The following is a 27646-nucleotide window of genomic DNA, read 5'->3' as shown; positions in this document are numbered from 1 at the left end:
AAATAATTTTTTTTTTTTTTTTTTTTTTTTTTTTTTTTCCCTGGGTAAGGGTAATTTTTGAGTTACAGCCAAGTTGTGCTACTTTTATGTTCCTTTTCTTTTGTTTTATAGCCAAGTCGTGCTTTATTTTATGTTTTATAAATTTTTTTTTTTTTTTTTTTTTTTTTTAAGCCAAGTTGGGCTATTTTTATGTTCTTTTTTTTTTTTTGGAATGAGTGTTTGTGTGTGTTTTTTGTCTTTTGGTATGAGGAAAAAAGTAAAAGTATATTTTAGTAAATTTGGGCTGGCCGGTTAGGCAGATTTTGTTTTTGTAATTTTATTTATGTTATGTTTGTTATAGCTGGTTGAGCTTGTTTTTGTTTTATGTTTTGTATCAGATTTGTTTTTCATTTTTATAATAAAAAGAGTTACAGCTCCCAGCAGATCTTTCTTACTTTTATATGTAAGGATTTGCTTTATCTATATTAGTTATCTACTTATATTTCTTTAATCCTCACTTTTTTTTTTTTCCCTATTTTTGGATGACATTTTGGGACTTCAGAACCAATTACCAGGTTTCCATAGAGTTCTGGTCTCAACATACAATGGTTTCAACATACAATGGTCGTCCTGGAACCAATTAATATTGTAACTTGAGGGACTACTGTATATGGTGTATATGACATTTCAGGTTTGTCATCCATCATTGTGCCCAGAGGGGGTTTCAGGCGGCTGATACATGTCTCTCTTGGGTTTGGGATGTCGGAGAGAATTGATCAACCGCACTTAAAGGGATGACATTCGACTGCTGACACTAGGTGCCCTGGACTGAGCTGAAGTGCTGACTGAGGGGCCACATTATTGTAAAATGTCAGTCATCATGGAGAAAATAAATGTGCATTTCATGATATGGTCTGAATAATGCAGCCGGACTAGTATTAATTTGAGAATATTGATTTCAGTCAGTAAAGAACAAATCAGATATGAGATGGTGGTTTGTAACTAGTTGGTATGTTTGACGCACTACAACTTCCCTAATGCCCATTCGACAAAACCAGCTTTTTAAAGGGAATGTGCCATCAGAAAATGACTTATTTTTATTTTAGGGCTCCTTCATATTTCCTGCATGCTCCGCTAAAGGGAGGTCCGTCGAAAGGACAGGAGTTAAAGTGTACCTGTCTTCAGCAAAAACTATAAAAAGTTTTAGCTAACGACAGGTACACTTAAAGTTGATTTAAAAAAAAAATTAAAAAATACTACATGTCCGATTTTTATTTCTCCACAAATACCTGTAAAATACCGGACACCCAATGAAGCCTCTTCAAGTCAGTGTGATTCGATCAGCAGAATGAGCCAGGAGAAGTTTGAGTGCATTAGCCCTTCAATACCCAGCTCACCATGACCTCCATCCTGTAGCCCAGATATAAGTCTATGGGGCTGGCAAAAGGAGCCGGATGTAGATCATCAGGAAGCTCTTAAAGGGTAAATTTTAATCAAAAGAACTTTTGATATATATTATAGATTAATGTATGCAGAATAACTTTTCCAATTGCATGTTATAAAAAAAATATGCTTGTTTCTATTTCATTTTCCACTTTGAAAAAATGACCACTAGAGGTCTCCCTTCCAGTCCTGGCGACACAACCTTTTTATAGATTTCAGACTCATGCTGGGGTCCTAAATCTCAGACTGCAGCCGGGACACAGACAAACTCAGCACTGCTCCCTGCCTGTCAATCAGACAGGCAGGAGCCAGCACTGTGCTCATAGCACTGCAGGGCATACTCCTGACTCTGCCTTACTGCATGCCCTCATTCATTTTACTATCTAAGCTCCGATCTTTCTTCTCTCTGCACATGCAGTTTTAAACAGAGAGGAGAAAATTCAGAGCTGCCAGCTGAGCTTGTCTGTGTCCCGGCTGCAGTCTGAGACTTGGGATTCCAGCATGAGTCTGAAATCTATAATACTACAAAAAAAAAAAAAAAAAAAAAAAAAGAGGGAGGGGGGGGGCTTGCGGCCAGGACTGGTAGGGAGACCTCTAGTGGTCATTTTTTCAAAGTGGAAAATTAAATAGAAGCACATTTTTAATAACATGCTATTGGAAAGTTATTCTGCAACATTTAATATGTAATCTATCAAAAGTTTTTTGATGAAAGGTACCCTTTAAAGAGGACCTGTGGCCATTCCCCCCAAAAAAATGTGTTTACATTGTTATTAAAATGTCTTATCCTGTCCTGAACACACACCTTTTCCAGTGTCTTGTTACGCCCTCCCGTTTATGACATATGAGGATTTATCATTTCTGACAATTCAGAGAATCAGTCAGATGGGGGTGACCTCAATTTCCATAGGAGTGATCGGCGGTGATGGGTGGATTATACAGTCAGGGAAAGTGAATGTTATACACTGAGGGGCATGTATGCCTAATACACCCCTCTTACTGTATAATCCCGCCCATCATCTCATAGTCACTCCCATTTTTAAAATGAAGTTCTCACCAATCTGACCAATTCCCTGAATTGTCAAACTATAAACCCTCATATTTCAGGAATGGGAAGGTGTATCAAGAAACTGTAAGAAGGTATGTGATCATGTCGCCCTAAAATATTTAATGGTAATTATTTTGAGGGGAAGAGTCCACAGGTCCTCTTTAAGCAGGCTCCTCCTTACTCATCCTGCAAAGTGGGGCTCTCTGAATTGAGACCTCGACCAATCAAAACTTTTTACATGTCCCTGTGACATTTAAAGTATTTTTAAATTTTTTTTTTTTATGATAGTTAAACTTTAAAGTGTTTCTCTTGGGTCTTCTTGGTGGAAACCTTGACAATGGCCCAAAATTGACTTGATTCCAAATGCAGAAACTGTTATAGCCAAAATCAGCTATTTGCCGGTCTTCTGTGCAGTTATCGGTCATACTGATCCCTGGTTCTCTATTGTTAGAGCTGGATAGTTGAAGACCGATGAGTGTAATAAAGGCCATGCTAGTGAGGTACAGTGAATAATGCAACTTCCGTTCCTGGTAGATATTGGCTCCAAACTCTTCTTATATTTTAATGACTAACCTTTAGTCAGATCAGTATAATGAACTTAAAGGTGCGTTGATATTCTGGGCAGCCGGTAGTCATGCCGTCTTTTATGACCTCTTTACCTCTTACTGTCCTTGAATCTCGAAACATTTCCCCTGGTTAGTAGTAACCAATAGTGTTGTCTTGTCTTATCGGAGTCTGAGTCAACTGTGGCTGAAAAGTTCAGCAAATCGATAAAACAGATCAAACAAGGATTGTGTAACCTCTACGAGTGGAAACTTCGAAGTCATGTTACATATTTATCAGTGGAATGGTGATGAAATTGGGTAGTAGTATGTGGTGTATGTACATTAATATGACATAATATAGGGTAAGGGACATTCCAACAAATACAGATCATGTGGTCACTTTATTTTATGGAGGAATAAGCAAGAAAATGTGGAGGCACCTGACAACAATAACCCTTAATGCGCTACCATGAAAAACATGGAGTACAGTAAGCCACAGTCTATGTAAAATGTAATGGTAACACGGTGGTGCTTTTAAAAGAAACGGCTAAATAAATAATGAAGTCCAGCAAACTCACCGCGTCCTAAGACCACATACTGTAGAGACCGTCGGAGGGTACCGGGAGGAAGACTGGAGGCTCAGAGGCTACAAGCCGGTAGGTTTCGTGCAAATGCACTTCTTCCGGCCTCCGGAGGCCGGAAGAAGTGCATTTGCACGAAACCTACCGGCTTGTAGCCTCCAGTCTTCCTCCCGGCACCCTCCGTTGGTCTCTACAGTATGGGGTCTTAGGATGTGGCGAGTTTGCTGGACTTCTTCATTATTGTTCACTTTATTTTATGTTGTAGCACATAACGCAGGCTTTTACTCTGCTCTGTCCCACAGGGAAAGACTAAACGAGTTGCAGCACTGAATCCCGACCGTATCCTCTTCATTTCTGGAATGATGGGTGTCCCAGAGTTTGGACCACCACAAATCATAAAGTGGTAGCATATCCTTGTTTGAAGGGAGTCTGTCAGCTCTAGATCACGCTCAGATCTGTAGATAGCTGTGAGGGAGATAAAACAAATTACATCAGTGTCTTAGCTAACAGCTCTTTGCAAAGTAATACATTTTTTATTTTTTATAAGTTTGAGTCGTAGAGTCCAGGCTAAACTGCAGCATGCATGCCTCCTCCTTCCCTCATTTCTCCCTGCTTGGCTTTCAGCACTGAGCCCTGTATGTCAATCATGCAGGGTAGGAGGGGTGGGGGAGGGAGGTGGCAAGCATGCTGCAGCTTGGTGACACCTCTTTGATACTTGAAAAGCAAAATGTGTTCCCTATTCCGACGTCCAACTTTCTACACTGGATAAATGTGAACTGTCCCATCCAAATGAATGGAATCAGTTACAAAGTGGCACCTTTTTTGTACTTTTTTACTTATATTCGTTTTCCTGTATGAACAGGATCAGTAATGCTAAAATAGAGCTTTTCAACAGACCACAGACTGCTGTATACTTCCTATGGGTCACATATGGGCCCACAATCCCCTTATGGGGATGTGATCTATTCCCGGTTGGTCTGGTTTATTTTTGCTGCTTACTGAAATGACTTCCTTGGAGTTGTTATCTGTTGTTCCCTAAATGTTTTCTGTAATTCAAGAGGTTGTTGATGTGTAATGGGAGATATTACAGCCTTGTAAAGGTTATAGATCTATTGTCATCCATTTGAAATAGGCATGATACATGTTGAGTGGACTGTGCTCAGTAACGGTGGTTGTATTGCTCATCCTTAGCCGCCGCACTTTGGCATTAGACATTCAGGAACTTCACGTGGCAGTCTTTTGTGCAGTGGTCCCTCCATAGAATTCTCCGCAACAAAGAAGCGACATTCCGATCCCTGAGCGGTGAATGTATTTATTGGCCCATGCTTCTCGGCAGCCCAGTGAATAAGGGCAGGGGGTCCAAACCCCCCCCCATGTGTCTGAGCAAAACCTCCTTTTATAATGCCGTCAATGACCAAGCTAGGTATGGAATCTGCACAGTGATGGGACTTCATAGTCTGTGGGTACTCAGTCCTCTTAGCCTTACCAAGACTATTAATATCGAAGTATAAACAAAAAAAATGGAAGACTGCACTCCATAAGGTATTCAGTGAATTGTGAAGTTTTATTCACCCCTTAGTCTGTCAGATTTAAAGTCTGGGAAGGGTCGTTCCCCAGTGGGCGTGATGACATCTGAAGCCATACAGGGGAGAACTTCCTCCCTCACTCTGCTACATACAGCCCAGAGCTGTTCAGTGTGACATGAGCTATGATTGGCTAAGGCTGAACACACCCCCTCAGCACTCGTTCCCTAATTTTGGACTTCTGCCAGGCCAGCAGGAGTCCAAAGGGGGAAATGTGATCTGGACAAGTAGGGAGACACCTAGTGGCAGCTGTTTTTTTTTTAAACACAAACAAAACAGAAAACGTAATATTTTTTTTAAACAAAGTACATTAGAAAGATATTTTTATTTATCATAAGGAGCGCAATAGCAAAAATAATTTTAATGACAGTGCCCATTTAATTTTGGCTGGAGTTCTCCTTTAACTATTAAAGGGGCTGTCAAGGATTAAAAAACGAATGGCTGATCTTTCGATTATGGTGCCACATTTGTCCACAGGTTGAGTATGGTGTTGTGGCTCAATCCCAATAATGTTAATGGAGTGCAACTGCAGTACAAGAGAGGAGCCATGGTCAGGTGTGGCACTGTTTCTGGAAGAAAGCGGTCATGTTGTTGTTTTTTTTATAATCCTGTAAACACAAGAAAAGGGCTTACGGTGCAGTATTGCGACATTCTACGTTTGACCCTGGTCCTCTACCTATACTGTCATTGGCTTTGTAGTCTGGCTTTACTAATCTGGTTTGGAAAGAAGGATATGTTGAGTAGCTCTCTGGTGTCACCTTTTTGGAGGTAACTTTCCTTTAAGGTAATGCTTTGCTCCTTTAGAAAGGCTTAGAATATTGCTGGGACTTAAATGGATTTTCCAGGAACAGAAAATGAAAGCAAATTTTCACTCAAAAACCACCACACCTGCCCTCAGGTTGTGTGTGGTATTACAACTTTGCTTTATTCACTTCAGTGGAACTGAGCTGCAATACCACACACAACCTGGAGAAATGTGTGGCACTGTTTTTGTAAGAAATCAGCTCTATGTAATCCTGAGTAACCCCTTTTAATAAGCCAAACCAGAAACTCCCATCTGTAGGTGGCTGTGGTGATGTTGTTGCCCCTGGTTAGTACAGAGCAGGGTGCTGGCTTTCGAAGCCTTTGTTGTGGTACCAAAGGGGCATTGTACTCATCCGGGGCAACAACCCCCGAAACAGCTGTATATAGTTTGGTAACTTTTCTTTTTGACAGAGTTTATGACTTGGGACATAAATGGAGATTTAACAACATGTTGGAGACTCTCCCATAATGGAAAGTTATCTCTGTAGACAGCTGTTTTAGTCTTGTTGCCCCTGGCCAGTACAATGCCCCTTTGGTCCTACAACAAAGGCCTATCTGAAACCCAGCCAGAACCTTGCTATGTACTGACCAGGGGCAGCAACCCGAAACAGCTGTCTATAGATGGCTAACTTTCCCTTTTTGGGGAGCTTATTAAATCCTCAGTCACATTCTAAGGCTACTTTCACACGCTACAAACGGCCACGACGGCACTTTCTTTTTTTATTTTTTTATTGCTTTTAATGGCCGTTAGTGTGACGGAGCCCGACAGGAGGAATAATGGGCACAGAGGATCCCGTTCACTTGAATGGAATTCTCTGACGTCCGTTATTGCCGCCATTATTCCGCCGGAAGATAGCGGGAGAAAAATATGTCGCAAGCAGTAATTTTCCTCCCGCTATCTTCCAATGGACCCACTACTGACGTGCAGTAGCGATAGTGTAAAAGGAGCCAAAGTCTTAAGGGTCTATTCACACGTACAGGATTCTGCGCAGATTTGATTTGTGCTATTCTCCTTTCCAGTACTTTATAATACACGGAGCGGTTATAATGTCCAGTTCTGTTTATTAGACACCACATTCCACCCATATGAATATCTTCCTGTCTATCTGGGTACGTTGTAGTATTTTGGTAATAAACTTGATGTTTCTTTGTCTACACAATAAGCCTCGGTAATTTTCGACTCGTGTGTGATAAAAGGTGAAGCGCTGAATGATGATCTGGATATTCATGTATAGGAGGCGCCAGCGGCATGAATGCAGGTTCAATGGGGGGAGATTTATCGAGACCTGTGCAGAAAAGAAGTTGACCAGTTGCCCATAGCAACCAATCATTTTTTTTTCAGAGGCCTTTTCAAAAATGAAATGAAGCGATCTGATTGGTTGCTATGGGCAACTGGGCAACTTTTCCTCTGCACAGGTTTTGATAAATCTCCCCCATATGTGTTTTATCTTTCTCCAGGATTAGAAAAACACGACTGCTTCCTCCCAGAAACAGCACCACTATTTTCCTCAGTTTGTGTGTGGTATTGCAGCTCAGTTTGATTGAAGTGTATGGAGCATAGTTGTAATAGCACACACAGCTAGTGTGCGTGGGGATGGGGGGGATGTTTCTGGTAGAAGCGGTTAATTTTGAGGGGGGGGGTTTATCGTGAGGGGGGAGTTTGGTAGGGGGTTGATCGTGAGGGGGGAGTTTGGTAGGGGGTTTATCGTGAGGAGGGAGTTTGGTAGGGGGTTTATGTTGTGGGGGTCATGTTGACCAACATAACCCCCCCCCCCCCCGCTGTGGGTCACCATGCTCTCTATGTGTTGTCTGCAGGAGCGCCGGTATCTCTGGCACTCCCATCCATGCTGAGGGGGAGAGGCGGCATCCCATTCCTGAGATTCCCCCCCCCTAAGGTGTTATTAACCCCTGATTATTCGGGACGCCAGGATGTGGTTGTTTTCTGTATAAGGCCCTGCCGACAACCAACCCAGAAACGGCAGGCAATAAAGGAAGGTCCACAGCAGGAATTGTCAAAATAACTGGAACTTTTACTTGAACTTCTTATGAAACAGTCTTTAAAATTATGCAGTTTCTCTAGAGGCAACCGGGATGCAGGATACCTCACAGGCTTGCTGGGACTTGTAGTATTGCGATTTATGCAGGCCACTGTGCTACTAATTGTATACTTGAGTTGAGTAGTAGTCACTAGAATTGTAGATAGAGCTTGATAACTCACGTTTTGAAGTGGCTGCAGGTTCCTTAGGCTTTGGCCTAGATGAGATGTATTGAGATAGTACATGTATTGTGCTTGCTTGGTAGCCAGGAACTAAGAGAGTGCAGGAACAAGAGACTGCAGCCCCTTATATACTAGGGGGGCTGGACTAAAGCCCATTGGTTGCAAAGCCTGTAGGGCCTGTACCCAGGGAACTCTGGGTACATCACATGACAGTAGATCACATGACCCAGGAAGGTCCTATACATTTGTACAACTTTATATACAATGAACAATATGCATAATACATTTACAATGCATTTATAAAAGGTGAGCAAGGGGTGAGCCCTATGGACTGCAGGGACTCTTCCTGAGGGGACTTGGGGATGGTACAGGACCATGACCTGTACCCGGACACCACATGTAATATCCTTTTTAACAGAAAAAAAAAAACCACTGCACAATACTGATGATAGATTTCCTTCTAAACCATAACAGATACCAAATTAGAAGGTCATAAATGTGGTCATACACAAGGGGGGAATACGAGGGTTCACGTGTGAAATCCTAATGAGAAAACAAGTATTCTGTCCAATACAACCAAATGGGATTAATGGGCCATATAACAGTGACAAATCTCCAGCAATATGAAGAACTGTAACCAGAGTCCGGCTACAAGGGCCTTTGTGGTTTTATATTAACAGAATGTGATCATTATATGAAAAAGACCATTTACTGCTTTGTAAGATGCCCTGTGTTTCAATTCTTCTCAGTTTTTGGGGTATTTCCTTGCTGTCAGTGAATGAGAACATTCGTGTGCACATTCAGAAGTAGACATCTAGTGCATAGCTAGTCATGGTCTATACCGGTGTTTCCCAACCAGGGTGCCTCCAGCTGTTGCAAAACTATAACTTCCAGCCGTTAGCTGTCTGGGCATGTTGGGAGTTGTAGTTTTGCAACAGCTGGGAGCACACTGGTTGGGAAACACTGGTATATACAGTTGGATGTGTTCCAAAGTATACTTTGGGAGATCCTTCTGACATCGTACTTTTGAATGCAATGTGAACAGAGCCAAACACACATACATGTGACACACGCATACCACACACTACACATATACATGTGACACATACCCATACAAAACATACATGTGACACACACACTGCACACATATACATGTGACACACACATTATACACACTACACGTATACATGTGACACACACATTACACATTATACATACATACATGTGACGCACACAAACACTGCACACACATACATGTGACACACACTAAACCCACACACATACATACATGTTGCACACGCTAAACATACACACGTTACACACACACCAATATGTGGTGTCCCGGTACCTATGTATGTGTGGGTCCCCATAGCCAGAGTCCCTAGGACGTAGGGATCCCTGTCACTTAACCCCTAGTCGCCTCTATTTCTACTAATAGACCAGTGGTCTATATAAGGTTAATGTAAATATAATGATAGATCTGTAAATAAATGGTTAAATACCTGTGCCATAGCGTTGCAGGACCCGCGGGTCATGTGACTAGGTGATCTCTATGGTATTAAGCTTAAGGACCTTTGGAGGCCCTGTGACGTAAGCAATCCCATTACTCTCTGTAATGGTGAATGGCAGATGTTCGGACCAATCGGATTTGCCCCCCCCCCCCCCCCCCCCGCCCATATAAGGGAGCGGCGGCCATGTTTCTCTCTCTTACCTCGTGGGCTGTCATGAGACAAGGATCTGCGCATCAACTAACACAGTGAGTTAGGCCCAAGCCTTGCGGCGATGGCTGAACAATTCTAAATCTAGAGTGTATCAATCCCCAGACACTCTGCAGCATCACCGGACCTAATAATACCCCTAAATCCGGATGGATCTGCAAATATCTACCCTAAATTCAGAGACTGTATGACTAGCTCAGGGTCCACAACAACTGCCAGTCACTAAGCAACCTAAGGACTGTTTGTATGAGACTGTTACTGTGCCGTGGTTATTGCAAGCACTTCAGTAAAGTTGTTCAAGTTCAATCTGTTTGTGGACCTTCAGTCATTTCATGCACCTATCGTTACTGGGAAGGGCGGTGATAGGCCGGAGCACTGACTCAGCATAACAGCCCTCAGCCTGGCGTCACGAACTATAGGGTTAACATTAACCCCTCCTATACCGATACCATACCACCACTACCATACACCCCCCCCCCCCCCAAGAGCTACCACAAATATATATACGTTACGTGCACACAAATAGGCGTTACACACACACACACAAATACATACATGTTATACATACACATTACTTTCACACACACAAATACTTTATATACTTAACTTGTGCGCACACACACCGAGACATACACGTTGCGCACACCGATAAACATTGCAAACATGTACTCGCCTCTCCTACATAACTATCACATCTCAGCATAAGTTGTGGTGAGCAGAGGACAACACTTACCTGTGGACCCCTCCCTCCTCTGTCTCCCCAACTGGACAAAATTAATTTCATTTATTAGGGTACGTTCACGCGCTCGCGGATTTACAGAGTATTTTACACTGCAGATCCGCTGGTGAAGGCCCGCTCTATACTGGCTTTACATGTGTCTGCTCATAGTGGCAATACGCCGCTACCAGCAGGCACACTGTGATGTGCGAGTCGCAGTATATTCGCACATCGCGGGAGCTCTCTGCCTAGCTCAGATCAGGGAGAGCGGCCGCGCTGTGCGAGTACGCCGCGCATATCTCTGCACTGTGTCTGCTGGTAGCGGCGTATTACCACTACGAGCAGGCACATATAAAGCCAGCATAGAACGGGGCCTTAACCAGCGGATCCGCAGCTAAATACGCTGCGAAAATCTGCGCGTGTGAACGTACCCTTAGGATACTTCCTGGATCAGGTTACTACAGCTCTGGCTGCTGAATCTTAAAGGGAAAACCTGCAGGAGAGGAAGGGGCAGGATCCCTCTCCATCTCTACCTGATTGTATAGGATGTCCGGGAAGGCCCTGAATCTCCGACTTCTATCATTCTGAAGTGAATAGTCATTGTCGGACCTCATATATGGCTTTATTAGATGTTTCTTCCTCTTGGCAGCGGTACATAGACGATTAAATGTCATTTTGGCTTTAGTCCCATCAGTGTTTGCAGAAGTAATGTACTTTATAACCTCCAAATGACTTCAGAGAACACATGCAAATGTTGTGTGCAACCGGAAGTAGTAGCACGAAGTGACACCTGAGTGCTCCCTCCAGAATCTACATTGGATCCCAGTGTACTGGTAATAACCTATGTGCTGCTGGAGTTGGCTCATACTAGGTGGCCTTAGGGTGAGCCTGGTATTACAGTGAAAGAGAATTTTCTTTTTGTTTTGTTATTCCGTATTGTAATTTTAGATAGACCAAGAGGAAATACAAAAAGGTTTACTCTCTAGCAGAAGTTAAAGGGGTACTCCGAAGGAAAATAAATGTTTTCAAGTCAGCTGGTGCTAGATGCTAGAAGGTTATACAGATTCACAAATTACTTCTATTTAAAATCGTAATCCCTTCAGTACTTATCACCTGCTGTATACTACAGAGGAAGTTGTGTAGTTCTTTCCAGTTTAACCACAGTGCTCTCCAAAGTGAACCTCTCCTGCTCTGACACGGACAGAGGTGGCAGCAGAGAGCACAGTGATCAGACTGGAAAAAACTACACAACTTCCTCTGTAGTAGAAAGCAGTTGATAAGTACTGAAGGGATTAAGATTTTTCGATAGAAGTAATTTACAATTCTGTATAACTTTCTGGCACCAGTTGATTTGAAAACTTTTTTATTTTTATTTTTTTTGTACCCCCTTTAAGGAGCTGTATTAAACCTTATGGAATAGGCTCCCTCTATTGGTGGCTGAAGATGGACAAAATAATTTTATTAGGATACTGCCATAAAAAATAAAATATGAAACTACTATATGCAAGAGGAATACTTATCACTTTTGCCTGGTCATCAGACCTCTCACTAGCCAAGCCAGAACACCCTACTCTGCACCTTACACACACTCTTACACACACTCTTACACACACACACTCTTACACACACACACTCTTACACACACACACACACTCTTACACACACACACACACACACACACACACACACTATTACACACACACACACTATTACACACACACACACACACACACACACACTTGCCCACACACACACTTGCCCACACAATATTACACACAATTACACACACACACAATTACACACACACACTATTACACACACTTATACACACACACTTATACACACACACTTATACACACACACACTATTACACACACACACACACACACTATTACACACACACACACACACACTATTACACACACACACACACTATTACACACACACACACACACACACACACACACTATTACACACACACACACACTATTACACACACACACACACTTATTCACACACACTTATTCACACACACTTATTCACACACACTTATTCACACACACTTATTCACACACACTTATTCACACACACTTATTCACACACACTTATTCACACACACTTATTCACACACAATTACACACACACTTATTCATACACACACACACACACACACACACACTTATACATACACACACACACACACACATACACACACACACACTTATACATACACACACACACACAATTACACACACATCAATTTTATTTTATTTTTTTACGTTGCTCCATGGTGTGTGTATTGTTAGCACATAAGGAGTGAGGCCTCTGTACATGTTGGTGAAGAGCTGTTACAATAGTTCTGCATTCATGAACCAGGAGGCTAAGGATGAGCAAACACATTGCAGTGATAAGAAAACACATTTGTTCTGTACATAATTCTACATTTCTAATCTATGGGATGTCCTTGAACAGCCTCCTAATATCATCATATGTTTCTCTTATTTCCTCAGGTGTCTATAATGTATCTGAACCCCAGGTAATGACCTTCAGCTTACACAGGAGATGTAATCCAGGACTTAATACAGCCATTAACGCCTGTGGTTGGAGAAAGCAGTGACCATGGCACGGTCAAAATCTAATGGATCCCATTATGCCCTTACTGCCATTGGAGTGGGCCTACTGGTGCTTGGCGTGGTGATGGCGGTATGGAACCTTGTCCCGGGTTTTGGAAGCAATGACAACCCTAACCCATCCCAGGGTAATGCCAGCACCCCAGAGAACAATATGGACACTAATCTGAAGAGTAAGACCTTCTCTGTAGCCTACGTGCTGGTGGGATCCGGCATTGCTCTGCTGTTATTGGCTATCTGCTTAAGCATACGCAACAGGCGCAAGCGTCGTCTGAGTATGGAGGATGCGCAGGTCGTCCAGCAAGGAGCAAACCGTCAACCGATTGATGAGAAGTGAGTTATAGCTTATCTATGATGGTGGTCTACAGCCTGGGCCTGCTGGGATGAAGAGTGAGACCAGGAGCGGCCTTAGGGGGCGTCACACCTGTCGCACATATGCCCTAAACCCAAGGCTTGTGACCACCATGAATAGCATTATTAGATCACCTTATGTATGGAAATGGTTATGTGGTTACTGTATGGCAGTGTTTCCCAACCAGGGTGCCTCCAGCTGTTGCAAAACTACAACTCCCAGCATGCCCGGAATTGTAGTTTTGCAACAGCTGGAGGCACCCTGGTTGGGAAACACTGTGTGGAGACATCTGAGCACTATATGGTGGTGCCACTACTGTACAGTATATTACTTTCTGGACAAGAAGAGATGGTCCAGCGCAGGTAGATATGACTAAGGCCCGTTTGCAGGGCTGAAATGCGTCACCTGTGTCCATGTCGATCATGTACCTGCATTTGATTTCGCAATAAAGCTTTACGTTCCTGACCTACCTGCGCTGGACCATCTCTTCTTGTCCAGAAAGTAATATACTGCACAGTAGAAGCACCACCATATAGTGCTATTCAGGCGTAGCCCACGCCAGTTTGGGGGCGCTGTGGGCTTGGGGAGTGAGCTGGGCTTTCTCTTACATACTACAGTATATTACTTTCTGTATTGTATAAAAGTGTTACTTTCCAACAATATGGAACAGTATGGCTTAATTCACATCATGTCAGAAGTATAAAATAGGTTGAGTATTTGCCAAAATATACATCTGTCCGTGTCCGTGGGGATTTACCCCACGGACACGGACAGAGGTGTCAGCAGAGAGCACTGTGGTCAAACTGGAAAGAACTACACAATTTCCTCTGTAATACACAGCAGCTGATAAGTAATTTTAAATAGAAGTATTTTGTTAACATTTGCCAACATATACATTCTCTTCTCGGAATGACATGGGGTAGTCAGTCGCCTGTACTACTCCATACAGTAAACCTCAGCTGGGATTCATATTCATCTGGTCAATAGGGCACCATGGATATGTACAGCCTATGTACTAGGAAGAGGCGCTGCAGATGCTACATGAACATTTGGGCACTGTAGTGTAGGTCACATTGCATGGTTGGTTGTGCATTGTGGTGTACACCATAGGTGGGGGAGCTCACCCACAGAAGGTATTGCACAGACCATTATCCAATGTAAGGTTGGCCAAGAGTAAAACCCTTTTTTTTTTTTTTTTTTTTTTTTTTTTTTTTTTTTTTTTAGTTTTTGTTTGTTTATTAAATTATGTATTAATTGTTATCAAGCATTAAAGGGGTAGTCCAGTAGTGAAAAACGTATCCCCTATCCTAAGGATAGGGGATAAGTTTGAGATTACGGAGGGTCCAACCGCTGGGGCCCCCTGTGATCTCTGTGTACGGGGGCCAGGCTTTCCGGCCAGATAGCGGGTGGCGACCCCCGCACAAAGCGGCGGCCGACACGCCCCCTCAATACATCTCTATGGCAGAGCCGGAGATTGCCGAAGGCAGCGCTTCGGCTCTGCCATTGAGTTGTATTGAGGGGGCGTGTCAGCCGCCGCTTCGTGCGGAGGTCGACACGCCCGCTTCCCGCGGGCTGTCGGGGCTCCGTACAGGAGATCGCAGGGGGCCCCAGCGGTCGGACCCCCCCCCCCGCGATCTCAAACTTATCCCCTATCCTTAGGATAGGGGATAAGTAGTTCACCACTGGGTCACCACTGGACTACTCCTTTAAGATCAATTCATTGATCACCATTAGAGTTGCCAACTTTTTTGCAAAAAAAAAAATACTGGCCACTTGCATAATTATATATGCGTAACCTCACAGGATACACATAAGCCGGGGAAATTTTTTCCTATTCTGACCCCAATAACTTTTTTATTTCTCCTTTTTATAGGGGTCTGTCTGAGGGCTTATTTTTTGCACCCCGATATGTAGTTTTGAGCAGTATCATTTTTTGTTTTGATGTGGCTTTTTGATCGCTTTTTATTTATTTTATTTTTTTATTAAATTTGTGAGTTGCAGTTAGTTACTAACTACAACTCCCAGCATGCCCTGATACAGCCTGTGGCTCAGCAGCTGCCCCAAACGAAAACAACAACTCCCAGCATGTTGGACTATATAGTAGTATATAGTATAGGTCAATGTTTCCCAACCAGGGGTGCCTCCAGCTGTTGGAAAATTACAACTCCCAGCATGCCCGGACAGCCAACGGCTGTCCGGGCATGCTGGGAGTTGTAGTTTTGCAACAGCTGGAGGCACCCCTGGTTGGGAAACACTGGTATAGTATATGGTGCAACATTTCGGGAGTTGGAGGATTGGTTGGATAAATACCGGCCATTGCATTGCCGGTATTTTTTCATATTAAAATACCGGCAGGTGGCCAAAGTATCGGCTGTGTCGGTAAAATACCGGCCAGGTGGCGACCCTAGATACAATCTCTGACTAGTGTTATGGTCACATGTGAAGTGTCACCATCTCTGACCAGTGGTTCGGGGGAGGAAAGAAAAACAGGAGGCGCGCCCTGATGAGGTATATTCCTTTCTGACTCCAAATATGGCATCAGAATAAATCCCCGGATCAATGTTCTGTCCCTATAGATCTAGAATCCATAACCTGTAATGTTGTTGTTCTCCAAAAATGCATCCAGACCCCTTTTTAAATTCTTTTACAGTGTTTCCCAAGACCACCTCCTCCGGGAGAGCATTCCATAGTCTCACTGCTCTTACAGTAAAGAACCCCCGTCTGTGCTGGTGTAGAAACCTTCTTTCCTCTAGATGTAGAAGATTCCCCCTTGTTATAGATACAGTCCTGGGTATAAATAGATCATAGGAGACATATCTGTACTGTCCCCTGATATATTTATACATGGTTATTAGGTCGCCCCTAAGCCTTCTTTTTGATATACTGACCTTGTAAGAGTTACTCTAGGATGTGTAACTGTAATGGTGATGACGATGACATGGAAAAATACTGGCTGCGGCACTCAAACTGTATAAAGGCAAGAAGCAGATATTGGGTGTATAGGAAAACGAATAGGGTGAAAAAACAGTATTCGGAGGCAGTGTTGCCTCCAGCTGTTGCAGAACTACAACTCCCAGCATGCCCACACATCCTTTCTCTGTAGTTTTGCAAGAGCTGGAGGCACGCATTTGGAGAATACACAGCTCTAACAGAGTTTTACAAACAATGTATCCCCAGCCGTTGAAAAACTATAACTCCCAGCATGCCCGCTGACCTGGCATTCTGGGAGTTGTGGTTTTGCAACAGATGAAGGCACGCAGTTCTAATACAAAGTTTTGCAAACATTGTGCCTCCAGCTGTTGTAAAATTACAACTCCCATCATGCTTTGATGACCTGTGGCTGTCCCTGCATGCTGGTAGTTGTAGTTTTTTAACAGCTACAGGTGCAGTATTTGTAAAGCGTCTTAGAGCAGTGTTGCCTCCAGCTGTTGCAAAACCACAACTCCCAGCATGCCAGCACAACCTTTTGCTGTCCCAGCATGTAGTTGTGCAAAAACTGGAGGTGCAGTGTAAAACACTACAACTCCCAGCATGCCCGCACATCTTTACTCTGTAGTTTTGCAAGAGATGGAGGCACAAAGCTGGATAATACACAGCTCTAGTACAGAGTTTTACAAACCTCGTACTCCAGTTGTTGCAAAACTACAACTCCCAGCATGCCCGCACAAACTTTTTCTGTCCCTGATTACTGGGATTTGTAATATTGCAACTGATGAAGTCACACAGCTCTAATACCTGAGTTTTAGAAACATTGGGGTGGCGGGGAATTTATCAAAACCTGTCCAGAGGAAAAGTTGCCCATAGCAACCAATCAGATCGCTTCTTTCATTTTTGAAAAGGCCTGTGAAAAACGAAAGAAGCGATCTGATTGGTTGCTATAGGCAACTCAGCAACATTTCCGCTGGACAGGTTTTGATAAATCTCCCCCATTGTGCCTCCAGCTGTTAAAAAAAAAAAACTAACTCCCAGCAAGCCTGCATGAGCTTTGGCTGTCCCAGCATGCTGGGAGTTGTAGTTGTGCAACAACTGGAGTTGCTGTGTTAATCACTGTGTTACAGCAGTTTTGCCTCCAGCTGTTGCAAAACTACAACATCCATCATGCCCACACAACGTTTTGCTGTCCTGTCCTGGGAGTTGTAGTTTTGAAACAGCACCTAAAATTCCCCACAGTACCTACAGGCATCAGTTCCCCCACAGTAGCTACAGGCATCAGAGTTCCCGCACAGTAGGCACAGGCAACAGAGTTCCCCCCTCCCCCTCCGCAGTAGGCACAGGCAGCCGAGTTCCCCCCCCCCACAGTAGGCACAGGCAGCCGAGTTCCCCCCCCCCCCACAGTAGGCATAGGCAGCAGTGCTCCCGCCCCCCCCCCCCCCCACAGTAGGCACAGGCAGCAGAGTCCATCTGGATTGAGACAGGCAGTGGCCGGCCCATGCTTCGCTGCTCAATGAGGAAAATAGCACGGGCCAGCCGCTGCCTGTCTCAATCCAGATGCACTCTGCTGCCTGTGCCTACTGTGGGGGAACTCTGTTGCCTGTGCTTACTGTGGGGGAACTCTGTTGCCTGTGCCTACTGTGCCAGCCGACAGGACGAGTGGCTTACTGTGAATTTTCCCGGTAGGCCAGTCCGGCCCTGGCCTTGGGGTAAGTTCACACTGAGGAATTTGAATGGAATTTATGTGCACTTCAGAATTCAGCGGTGTAAACTCTACCATTGGTGTGAATACATCTTCAACGTACCCGTTAACACTGCTGATTTTCTGATAATTCTGCCACTGAAATTGTTCTGCCTACAGAATGAACCGGCTCATTCTTTGCGCAGATTTAGGCAAGCACTGCTGTACCATCAATGGTGAAGGCGTAGGGACGTGCGGTCCTACTGCCGGAGAATTTTGGTGGTAGCTGACAGATGGAGTCTCCACTCCTGTAATTCTGCTCAAATTACTCCAGTGTGAACATATCCTTAGCACCCAACTGCTCTCCAGACCAGCTGACTGCAGTGACCTTTCTGTAGTACAGACTAAGGTGCAATGCTCTGCACATACCCCCACTTGAATAGGAATGTACATACTTACACTGCTATACACATGGTGGGTATGTGCAGACTGCAGAGCATTGCACCCCAGTGTCTGTAGAAGACCCTAGGGTTCAATGCTCTGAAGTTTGCACATACCCCGCAGGCATAGCGCCGGACCACCCGCAGCAGCCTCCTGACCACCCGCATATTTTGGATTGGGGCAAACTAGACTAGTCTGTCTGGCTATTTTGAGCTTTAATTTCGGGTGAAAACGTACACTTTTTTTTTTTTTAACAGTTCTATATTCTGAAATGGCATGTTATGAGTCCTGCAATGTATCAAAAGTTTTCCACAATGACAGTGCCTCTTTAAATATAATGGGTCATTACCAATACCAGGCAAGAGTGGCGCCAATTCTGCACCATCACAATTCTACTAAAATGTGGCCTGTATGTTGGAGTCACTTCATGAGTTCAGTCCTCGCTGGTATCTCCTGATCTTATACATACTCCGATGCTGCAGGTGACGACACGTCCCTCGAGTGCCTTATATCTTCTGTTACCCAGGTAGAGGCGGCGTGTGGAGACTTGTGTGGGAACCAGCACTACAGCATTGCTGAACATTCATCTGAAGAAACGCCAATGAGGGCAAATGTGCTGCATCACTTTTTTTATTTATTTAGTAAAAATCATGGGGTTAAGACAGTGAGAGAGAGAGGTAAAGGCCTACAGCCCACCTTCTCTGGAGCATTGGCAAATGCACCCGCTAGCTCTTGCCTCTGTATGCTCTCTACATTTGGCACCTTTTTGAGAGTGTATTCTGGTTTTGTTTTTTATGTGACTCAAAAGCATGGTCAACTATCATGCAGAAAAATTCTACACGAACATGTGCTGGACGTACTTACTACATTCGGCACACTGAAATAATTTGATCCTACAGCTCTTTGATATTATGTACTCCGGCATCCTGGTCTCCTGATGTGTACTGCAAAATATGCATCATGTTTAGTGTGAACATACCCCTCAAGGGGACTGAAATGACCATGCTGGCTGCGTTGCTCGTGTGATGAGGGCAGATGGAATTACCCTAGGGGCAGATGGCATTAACCCCTTATGTTCGTGACACCAGAGCGTGGTTTATCCTCTACACCCCCGAAGGTATACCGCTGGATCCTGGGCTAGGCACGGGGCATATAATGACTCTGACGCCAAGTTATGGATAACGGTAGCTTTACTGAGTCAGACAGATGTAACAGTCTATACAGCTTGGCTAGGCCCAAGGAGGTGACCAGTGACTTCAGAGACCTCAGGGTTTGCTGGGACTTATGGTGGACTGGGACAATTTGCTGCAGAGGCACGCTGACTGAAGACAGATTGACTTGGACTGACTTGACTATGGCAGACTATGACTGACTTCACCCCTTCTGTAGCTTTCCAGGCTTTGACTTGACCTGGGGGGTAGTGGACTTTAGGATCCGGTTGCGTGGTAGGCTTGAGGCCTCTTCTGGACTCCAGACACACTCTGACAGGACTCGACCTCACTGCAATTAAGCAAAGACTTAAAAAGCAAAGAGGAGGCTCCACCCAGGGCGTACATGGGGGGAGACTCTGGTGGGGTCCCATAGGTCACCCTTAGGTCACATGGTCATTGGTACCTCACCGGGTTATAATCACATGACAACAGGTCTTAAAGGTAGAACACAACTTATATACAATACTCCATATATAAAAAGCATAGAAGCATATATACAAAGGAACAGGTGAAGGGGAGGACCAGGGGTCTCTGTATGGAGGCTGGCTGACAGGGCAGCAAGGGTACAGGGGTGCAACTCCTGTTCTGGGCCACCACACTTGTTGTGGGCATGCTGGCTGCGTAGCTTGTTGTGGGCATGCTGGCTGCGAAACTTGATGTGGGCATGCTGGCTGCGTAGCTTGTTGTGGGCATGCTGGCTGCGTAGCTTGATGTGGGCATGCTGGCTGCGTAGCTTCTTGCTGGCTGCGTAGCTTGTTGTGGGCATTCTGGCTGCGTAGCTTGTTGTGGGCATGCTGGCTGCGTAGCTTGATGTGGGCATGCTGGCTGCGTAGCTTGATGTGGGCATGCTGGCTGCGTAGCTTGATGTGGGCATGCTGGCTGCCTAGCTGGATGTGGGCATGCTGGCTGCCTAGCTGGATGTGGGCATGCTGGCTGCCTAGCTGGATGTGGGCATGCTGGCTGCCTAGCTGGATGTGGGCATGCTGGCTGCCTAGCTGGATGTGGGCATGCTGGCTGCCTAGCTGGATGTGGGCATGCTGGCTGCCTAGCTGGATGTGGGCATGCTGGCTGCCTAGCTGGATGTGGGCATGCTGGCTGCCTAGCTGGATGTGGGCATGCTGGCTGCCTAGCTGGATGTGGGCATGCTGGCTGCCTAGCTGGATGTGGGCATGCTGGCTGCCTAGCTGGATGTGGGCATGTGGGCATGCTGGCTGCCTAGCTTGTTGCTGGCTGCCTCTGCACTTTTTTATAGTGGGCATTCTGTTTTTTGGGCGCACAGTCTGCCGCTGTTTATGGGCTACAATGCCCGTACATACTACATATGTCTGTGTGACTGGTACATCTGCTGCTCCTCTTAGGGTATGTCCACACTACGGAATTACACGAGCGGAATTTTGCGGTGGGAACTTAACATTAGTGTGAATGGGTCTCACTCACGTTCACACTGCGGAATTTCAGCGGTGGACAATTCCTCCACTGAAACTGTTCCGCGCAAAGAAAGAAAATGTTCCTCCTTTGCGTGGATTCCGCGAGCACTGCATATCAGTCTGTGTTGACGGCTCGGTGCCCCGCGGCCATAGCGCCGAAGTATTTTCTTCGGCGGCCGCCAGACGGAATTTCCGCTCGCTGAATTCGGCGAGCAGAGATTCTGCAGTGTGAACGCACCTTTATAAGGTGGCACTTATATACCTGTAGATTTAAGGCGTATCGCTCCATTAGGAATGTATGGCCGCCCTACCCTTTTATAATATTGGCTTTTTTGCTTTTCTTGGAGTAAAATGTAATAAAGAAAATAAAGTCTTCAGATCTTCAGCTATAAGACCCATAGAAGGAGCAGCGTTGAGCCCACTCCTGTAAGGCTGCGGCGGCGGATCCCATTAACACAGAGATGATGATCGGCCATTTAATTTGTATCCTGACACTTATCTTTTGGTATTTCTTAATAAAAAGAGATGGTTTATATCTCTCCCGGAGAGAGAGGCGATGTCTCGCTGAGCTGTGCTTGAGATTGAGCAAAATAACTACAGCACATAATGGCCCAGAGACCCATTGATTTCTGTGCTATTGTGATGAAGTGTCTTGTGGACAGGATTGCAGCTTTTTCTGCCTCCCTGAATAGAGGACAGAAATGACCGGTGAATGAGAGTTCTAGCGCTAAATGTGAAGACGCCAGCGCGTTAGTTGTACAGATCAATAATGTTGCCCCCTGCTGTTTGATGCCGGAACTTAGAGTACCTGTCCTCTCAGAAGATTTTTTTTTTTTTTTTTTAAGAACTTCCTGGGGTGTTTTCCAAACAGCCTTCGGCTCTCTGGGCATGTTGGGAGTTGTAGTTTTGTAACAGCTGGAGTCACCCTGGTTGGGATACACTGGGCTTCCGAATGGTGATTTGTAATTTTAGTCTTCCCACGGCTGTTGTTGAGTCCCTTTTTATAATGCACAACTATTTATCATTCTCTACATTTCAGGGAGCTGGCAGTACTCGCACAGGTTTTCCTCCCTTAGTTGTCTATTTAATCACAGCCCAACTCTAACGAGGAGATTTATTAAATCCTGTGCAGAGGAAAAGTTGACCAGTTGCCCAATGCAAACATTCAGATCGCTTCTTTTATTTTTCAGAGGCCTTTTTAAAAATTAAAGAAGTGACCTGATTGGTTGCCATGGTCAACTGCTCCAATTTTCCTCTGTGCAGGGTTTGATAAATTTCCCTCTAAGTTGACAAGGCGGAACATCGGATCCGTGTCCCGCACTGACGTTCCCCTGCATTGACTTAAATGGGATTCTGACGCACTGTTCCCACTGTGGAATTTCCGCAGCAGATATATTTCTGCCGTGGAAATCCCGATTCTCTGATCCTGCGATCTAGTTGGGCACCAAGAAAGGGACTCAATGGCTCAATAACAGCCGTGAGAATACTAAGATCACCTGTCTCCACTCTGAAGGGTTAATCCAGTGTTTTCCAACCTCTGTGCCTTCAGCTGTTGCAAAACTACAGCTCCCAGCATGCTCCATTCCAGGAACGGGAACATATGTAATGTTTTTATATATTATTCACAATTTTTTGCACAAGAGGTTATATGATTTGAGGTGTACACCTGTGAAACTAGTGGTGAGTTATAAAGCTCCTGTTATATATCTAAGGTTGTAGACATAGGAATTGGCAGAACAATTTGAATTGCTTGCTGTGACGTAGTACCAGGAGAGAGTGTATATTGCGGATGTGCGTCGGCCCGTCTATCCTGGGGGACCGATGTATTGCTCTGTACTTACCACTTTTAATATCTATATAAAGCCCATTAGTCAGGATTGGCTTTGGACTAGCTTGGTTATTTACAGGTGTTGTGATATTTTGGTTTATTAATATAGGTCACATAATTATAATCACAATTTGGATAAGTTATTAATTTTAAGGAATACCAATAAAATGTATACGTTTTAAGTATATCCATTACTGGGGTCCCAAAGGGCTGTAATATAAGATTTCTCTCCACTTTAAAGTATTTTGAGTATTGGGGGTGCTCCATAATACAGATGATCTAGAGCCGTACTACAGGACCCAACTATCATACTGGTGCTGCCCCTTCAGGCTCCCTAATAAATTCCCCTCAGCTCAACTATGTTGGACAGAGGAGCAACTTTAGTCTGCTGGGTCCCAATGACTGGGTCCCAATGTAAAATCTATACCAGTAGCCATGGTGATGCAGGCATTTCTTATGTGGCAGGGGGGTGCCCCTCATATGCCATGCTAATTTGCATAATTATATATGCGTGACATCACAGGAAGTTCCGCCAATGTCCAGGCACGTCGTTTCACTTATCAGCCCAATGTCGGCAAATTAACCCCTCAGCCTCGAGTCTGGCAGTGAGGCCCTCGGCAGGGGTGGATTGACAACTCATGAGGACACCAGGTAAGAGTTGATCATGGGGGGCCGCTAGGGTTGCCACCTTTCTTGCCCAAAAATACCTGCCATTCTAATTTGCATAATTAGTTATATATGCGTGACATCACACTACTCCCCCCTCCGATCCCCTGTGCCATAATCAATCCAGTTGATTCCCCCCGTGCCATACTCTCTTAATCATTTCATTTGATCTCCTCTGAACCCCGTATCATAACCATTTCAATTAATTCATTCCCCCCCCCCCCCCCCCCCCCCCCCCGTTCCACTGATCCCCTCCTGCCATATCCATTACAATTGACTTATCCCTCTGTGCCATAACCATTTTAAAGGGGTACGCCGGTGGAAAACAAATTTAAAATCAAGTGGTGCCAGAAAGTTAAGCAAATTTGTAAATTACTTCTATTTAAGAATCTTAATCCTTCCAGTACTTAGCAGCTGCTGTATGCTCCAGAGGAAGTTGTAGTTCTTTCTGAAATTCTTTTCAGTCTGACCACAGTGCTCTCTGCGGACACCTCTGTCCATTTTAGGAATTGTCCAGAGCAGAAACAAATCCCAATAGCAAACCTCTCCTGCTCTGGACAGTTCCTGATATATGGACAGAGGTGTCAGCAGAGAGCACTGTGGTCAGACTGAAAAGAACTCAAAAAAGAAATACAACTTCCCCTGGGGCATAAAGCAGCTAAGTACTGGAAGGATAAAAAATTTTTATAGAAGTAATTTACACCAGTTGAAATAATAAAAATAATAATAATAAAAATAAAAATAATAAAAAATAAAAATAAAAAGGATAAAAAATAATAAAAATTAATAAAAATAAAAATTAAAAAATTAAAATAATAATAATTTCCACTGGAGTATCCCTTTAACAGATTAGTTTGTAGTCTGTTACCATGGAGACACACAGGTCTGCCTTGGTGCTGTCTGTGCAGGATGATTTTTACCAAATACTAGAGCTGAGGGAATCTACAAGTACTTCCCTGGAGAAGTCTGGAATTACAGTCTAGAGCAGTGTTACCCTACCAGGGTGCCTCCAGCTGTTGCAAAATTACAACTCTTAGTATGCCCGGACAGCCGAAGGCTGTCCGGGCATGCTGAGAGTTGTAATTTTGCAACAGCTGGAGGCACCCTGGTTGAAAAACACTTCTCTAGAGTCTCTTTTCAGACTTCTTCTTCAGGGAATATGAACACTTGCATAACGCCACCTTCATTCCCTCACAGCCGTCTATCTCACAGAACTCTTGATCCTGCTGCAGAGCACTTCTGGGATCGGGGTTGGAATGTGCAGTTTGCCCGTTTATCCGGTCACCGGTGTCCCACCTTAGTCACTGATTCGCTGAGCAACTTCACAAATCAACCCTGAAGTGCTTCATAGCAGGACCTGGAGCTCCACAACAGTAGTGGTAGGGGAGTGAGGAAGGGGAGTATAGGTTGTTTTTCAGTTTAAGATGCAGAACAACTAGAAATTGGGCCTTATCCTTAACATTCTGTGCTCTGCTTGCAGTCATTGAAGGGGAACCTCCTTTGTTAACCCCTTGAGTATGAAAAAAGTTCCTGGTCATGTGGTGAGGGCTCTGATCTACTGTAACCAGCCATGCACCTGTCCGATCATCACCTGACCGGGACAACTTTGTATCCTCCAAGTATCAAGACTAAATTCCGTGACGGCAATCGTCGGAAATGGAGGAATTGACTCTCGCAACCAATAAACTTTATTTGCTGGAGGCCAACAACCCCCTTAAAGGGTACTCCGCCCCTAGACATCTTATCCCTATCCAATCTCCTAGCCGGATGACTGGTGATGCGGGGTGGAGCCTTGGGAAATCGCGGTCAAGCCCTGCTCGTGACATCACGGCCAAGTCCCCTCAATGCAAGTCTATGGAAGTTGAAATGGCGGGGCCGTCATGCCCCCTCCCATAAACTTGCATTGAGGGGGCGTGGCCGTGACATCACGCGCCTCAGTCGTTCCGTCGCTGCACCCAATGCTCTAAATGAACGCCGGGTGCAGCAGGGAGATCGTGGGGGTTCCTAGCGATGGGACCCCTGCGATCAGACATCTTATCCCCTATCCTTTGGATAGGGGATAAGATGTCTATGGGCGGAGTACCCCTTTCTTTAAGTGTTTTTCATTTATTGAAGAGGTTAAATTTCTCTGTAGAAGAGAGAATAAGGGATTATAAATAATGCACATGACGTGATGGGGTTGTTCTTGGGGTTAATACCCTCTGTCTATCATCCTGTCAACAGAAAATTGGGTCAGCAAGTATAAAAATCCCCCAAGTCGTGGAATAAATGATCACCTGATGGAAAGCCACATGGCGTGTTTGTCTGCAGTCATGTCCTGTAGGGAGTGACCTGGAACATTGAGCTCCAGCACTTTAGTACAATGCAATGTGTGTTGTCGTGTGTATGAGTGGTGGTGGGAGCAAGTGGGGAGTTTCCCAAACCATGGCTCCCCAGCTGTTGCATAACTACTACTCCCATGAAAACCCATACTGGGAGTTGCAGTATTCTGCTGTTCACTGCATCTTGTTAGGCTCAGTCCCTCTCTAGTAATAGAGAAACCAGTATGGTGCACAGAAGTGAGGGTGGGGCTTATCGACTACTATATGCAGGACTAGGGAAGAGCCTGGGCTGTGCACGTCCTCCACTGTTCCTACAAGGTTAATCAAGGTTTACCTTACATCTCAGCAGCAGTTTAGTGTTGAGTGTAACCCTTTCCCTGTTGCTGTTTCTTTCATTTCTGATCACAAAGCACTTTGCAAATACAGTGCATCAGTAACCCCCCCCCCCTCCCAAATATCCCATCTATAGTAGTGTACTGTAAATAATCTTTTAGCACCAGCCAGCCTGTTTAGTCAAGAAATAGCAGAATGAGTAATGGCTGTGCTGTGATTTGCCAGAGAACTAAGGAAAAGGAAGTCCTATGTAGGTGCTGGTAGCAAATAGTCTATCTCTCTGCTCCTACCCCCTGAAATGGAGAGAGAGAGATAAGCACCATAAAGGGGACGCTCAGGGGCCCAATAAAACATTTACCGCCATAAAATAACCTTGTCATCACTCTGAAGGGTTAATCTAACAAAATATTTTGACCACAGGTATGCTTTCATACTAAGCCATATAATGTTTTCTCTCTGCTTTTCTGTTTAGTGACGAAGAGGTGGACGTCCCCCACTACTCTGCCCCCAGCTATGAGGAGGTGATGAGGATCGGGTACGGTGCCCCCGACACCACAGAGACGGACCAACATGAGGGGATGGTGGTTTCCCTCCCCTCCTACGAATCCCTGACTGAACTGGATGAGGCCACCCCAACCAGGCCCAATGCCCCTGCAGCGAAACAGGAGCAACCGCAGAGGACAAACTCTCGGGCAGCAAAAGAGAAAAAGCCCTTGAACATTAGAAGAATCAAGTCCGACAAACTTCATTTGAAAGAATTCAGACTAAACCTGTCGGGTCAGACAAAAATAGCGGAGACCCAAAAGATTGAGCCTATTACCCCACCCCCACAATATGAAGATAAGCACATTGGTTCTGAGCAGCCTGTATAGAGGCCATTGTTGCTGTGAAAACATTGTACATGGTTTTTTTTGTTAGTTTTTTTTCTTTTTCTATTATGATATATAAAGAAATCTATTTTTTTTTTTATTCCCTTCTTTGACTATATTCCACACATTTTGTAAGTGACATGCTCCCCATTAATGGTTTAATAAATATTCTGTAATATTTTTGTCATGTAATGATTTTATCAGTCCATCCATAGCCAGTCCACACTGTGATGCCCCCTATGGGTGTGTAACATGTTCCTGGGGTTATATAGTGCAGCATGGGCTGCTGTTAGAGAATACAGGTTCGTCATGTATGTTATTT

The 27646-nt window shown here is 44.6% G+C and overlaps 1 protein-coding gene across 1 annotated transcript in view; it reads left to right on the top strand.

Moving 5' to 3' along the window:
- TMEM51 (transmembrane protein 51) overlaps positions 1 to 27468 on the top strand; it is a 59840-nt gene extending 32372 nt beyond the window's left edge. The window contains exons 2-3 of the mRNA XM_056542583.1: positions 13145 to 13597; positions 26928 to 27468. Of these exons, the coding sequence (XP_056398558.1) occupies positions 13254 to 13597; positions 26928 to 27327 (744 nt within the window). The 5' untranslated portion in view covers positions 13145 to 13253 and the 3' untranslated portion in view covers positions 27328 to 27468. The remainder of the gene's footprint in view (positions 1 to 13144; positions 13598 to 26927) is intronic.
- Positions 27469 to 27646: the final 178 nt, after the last annotated feature.

Source organism: Hyla sarda, chromosome 10 (genome assembly GCF_029499605.1).
Source record: "Hyla sarda isolate aHylSar1 chromosome 10, aHylSar1.hap1, whole genome shotgun sequence".
Classification (NCBI taxonomy): Eukaryota; Metazoa; Chordata; class Amphibia; order Anura; family Hylidae; genus Hyla; species Hyla sarda.
The sequence above is the reverse complement of the archived record's forward strand: the minus strand, read 5'-3'. Positions and strand labels throughout refer to the sequence as shown.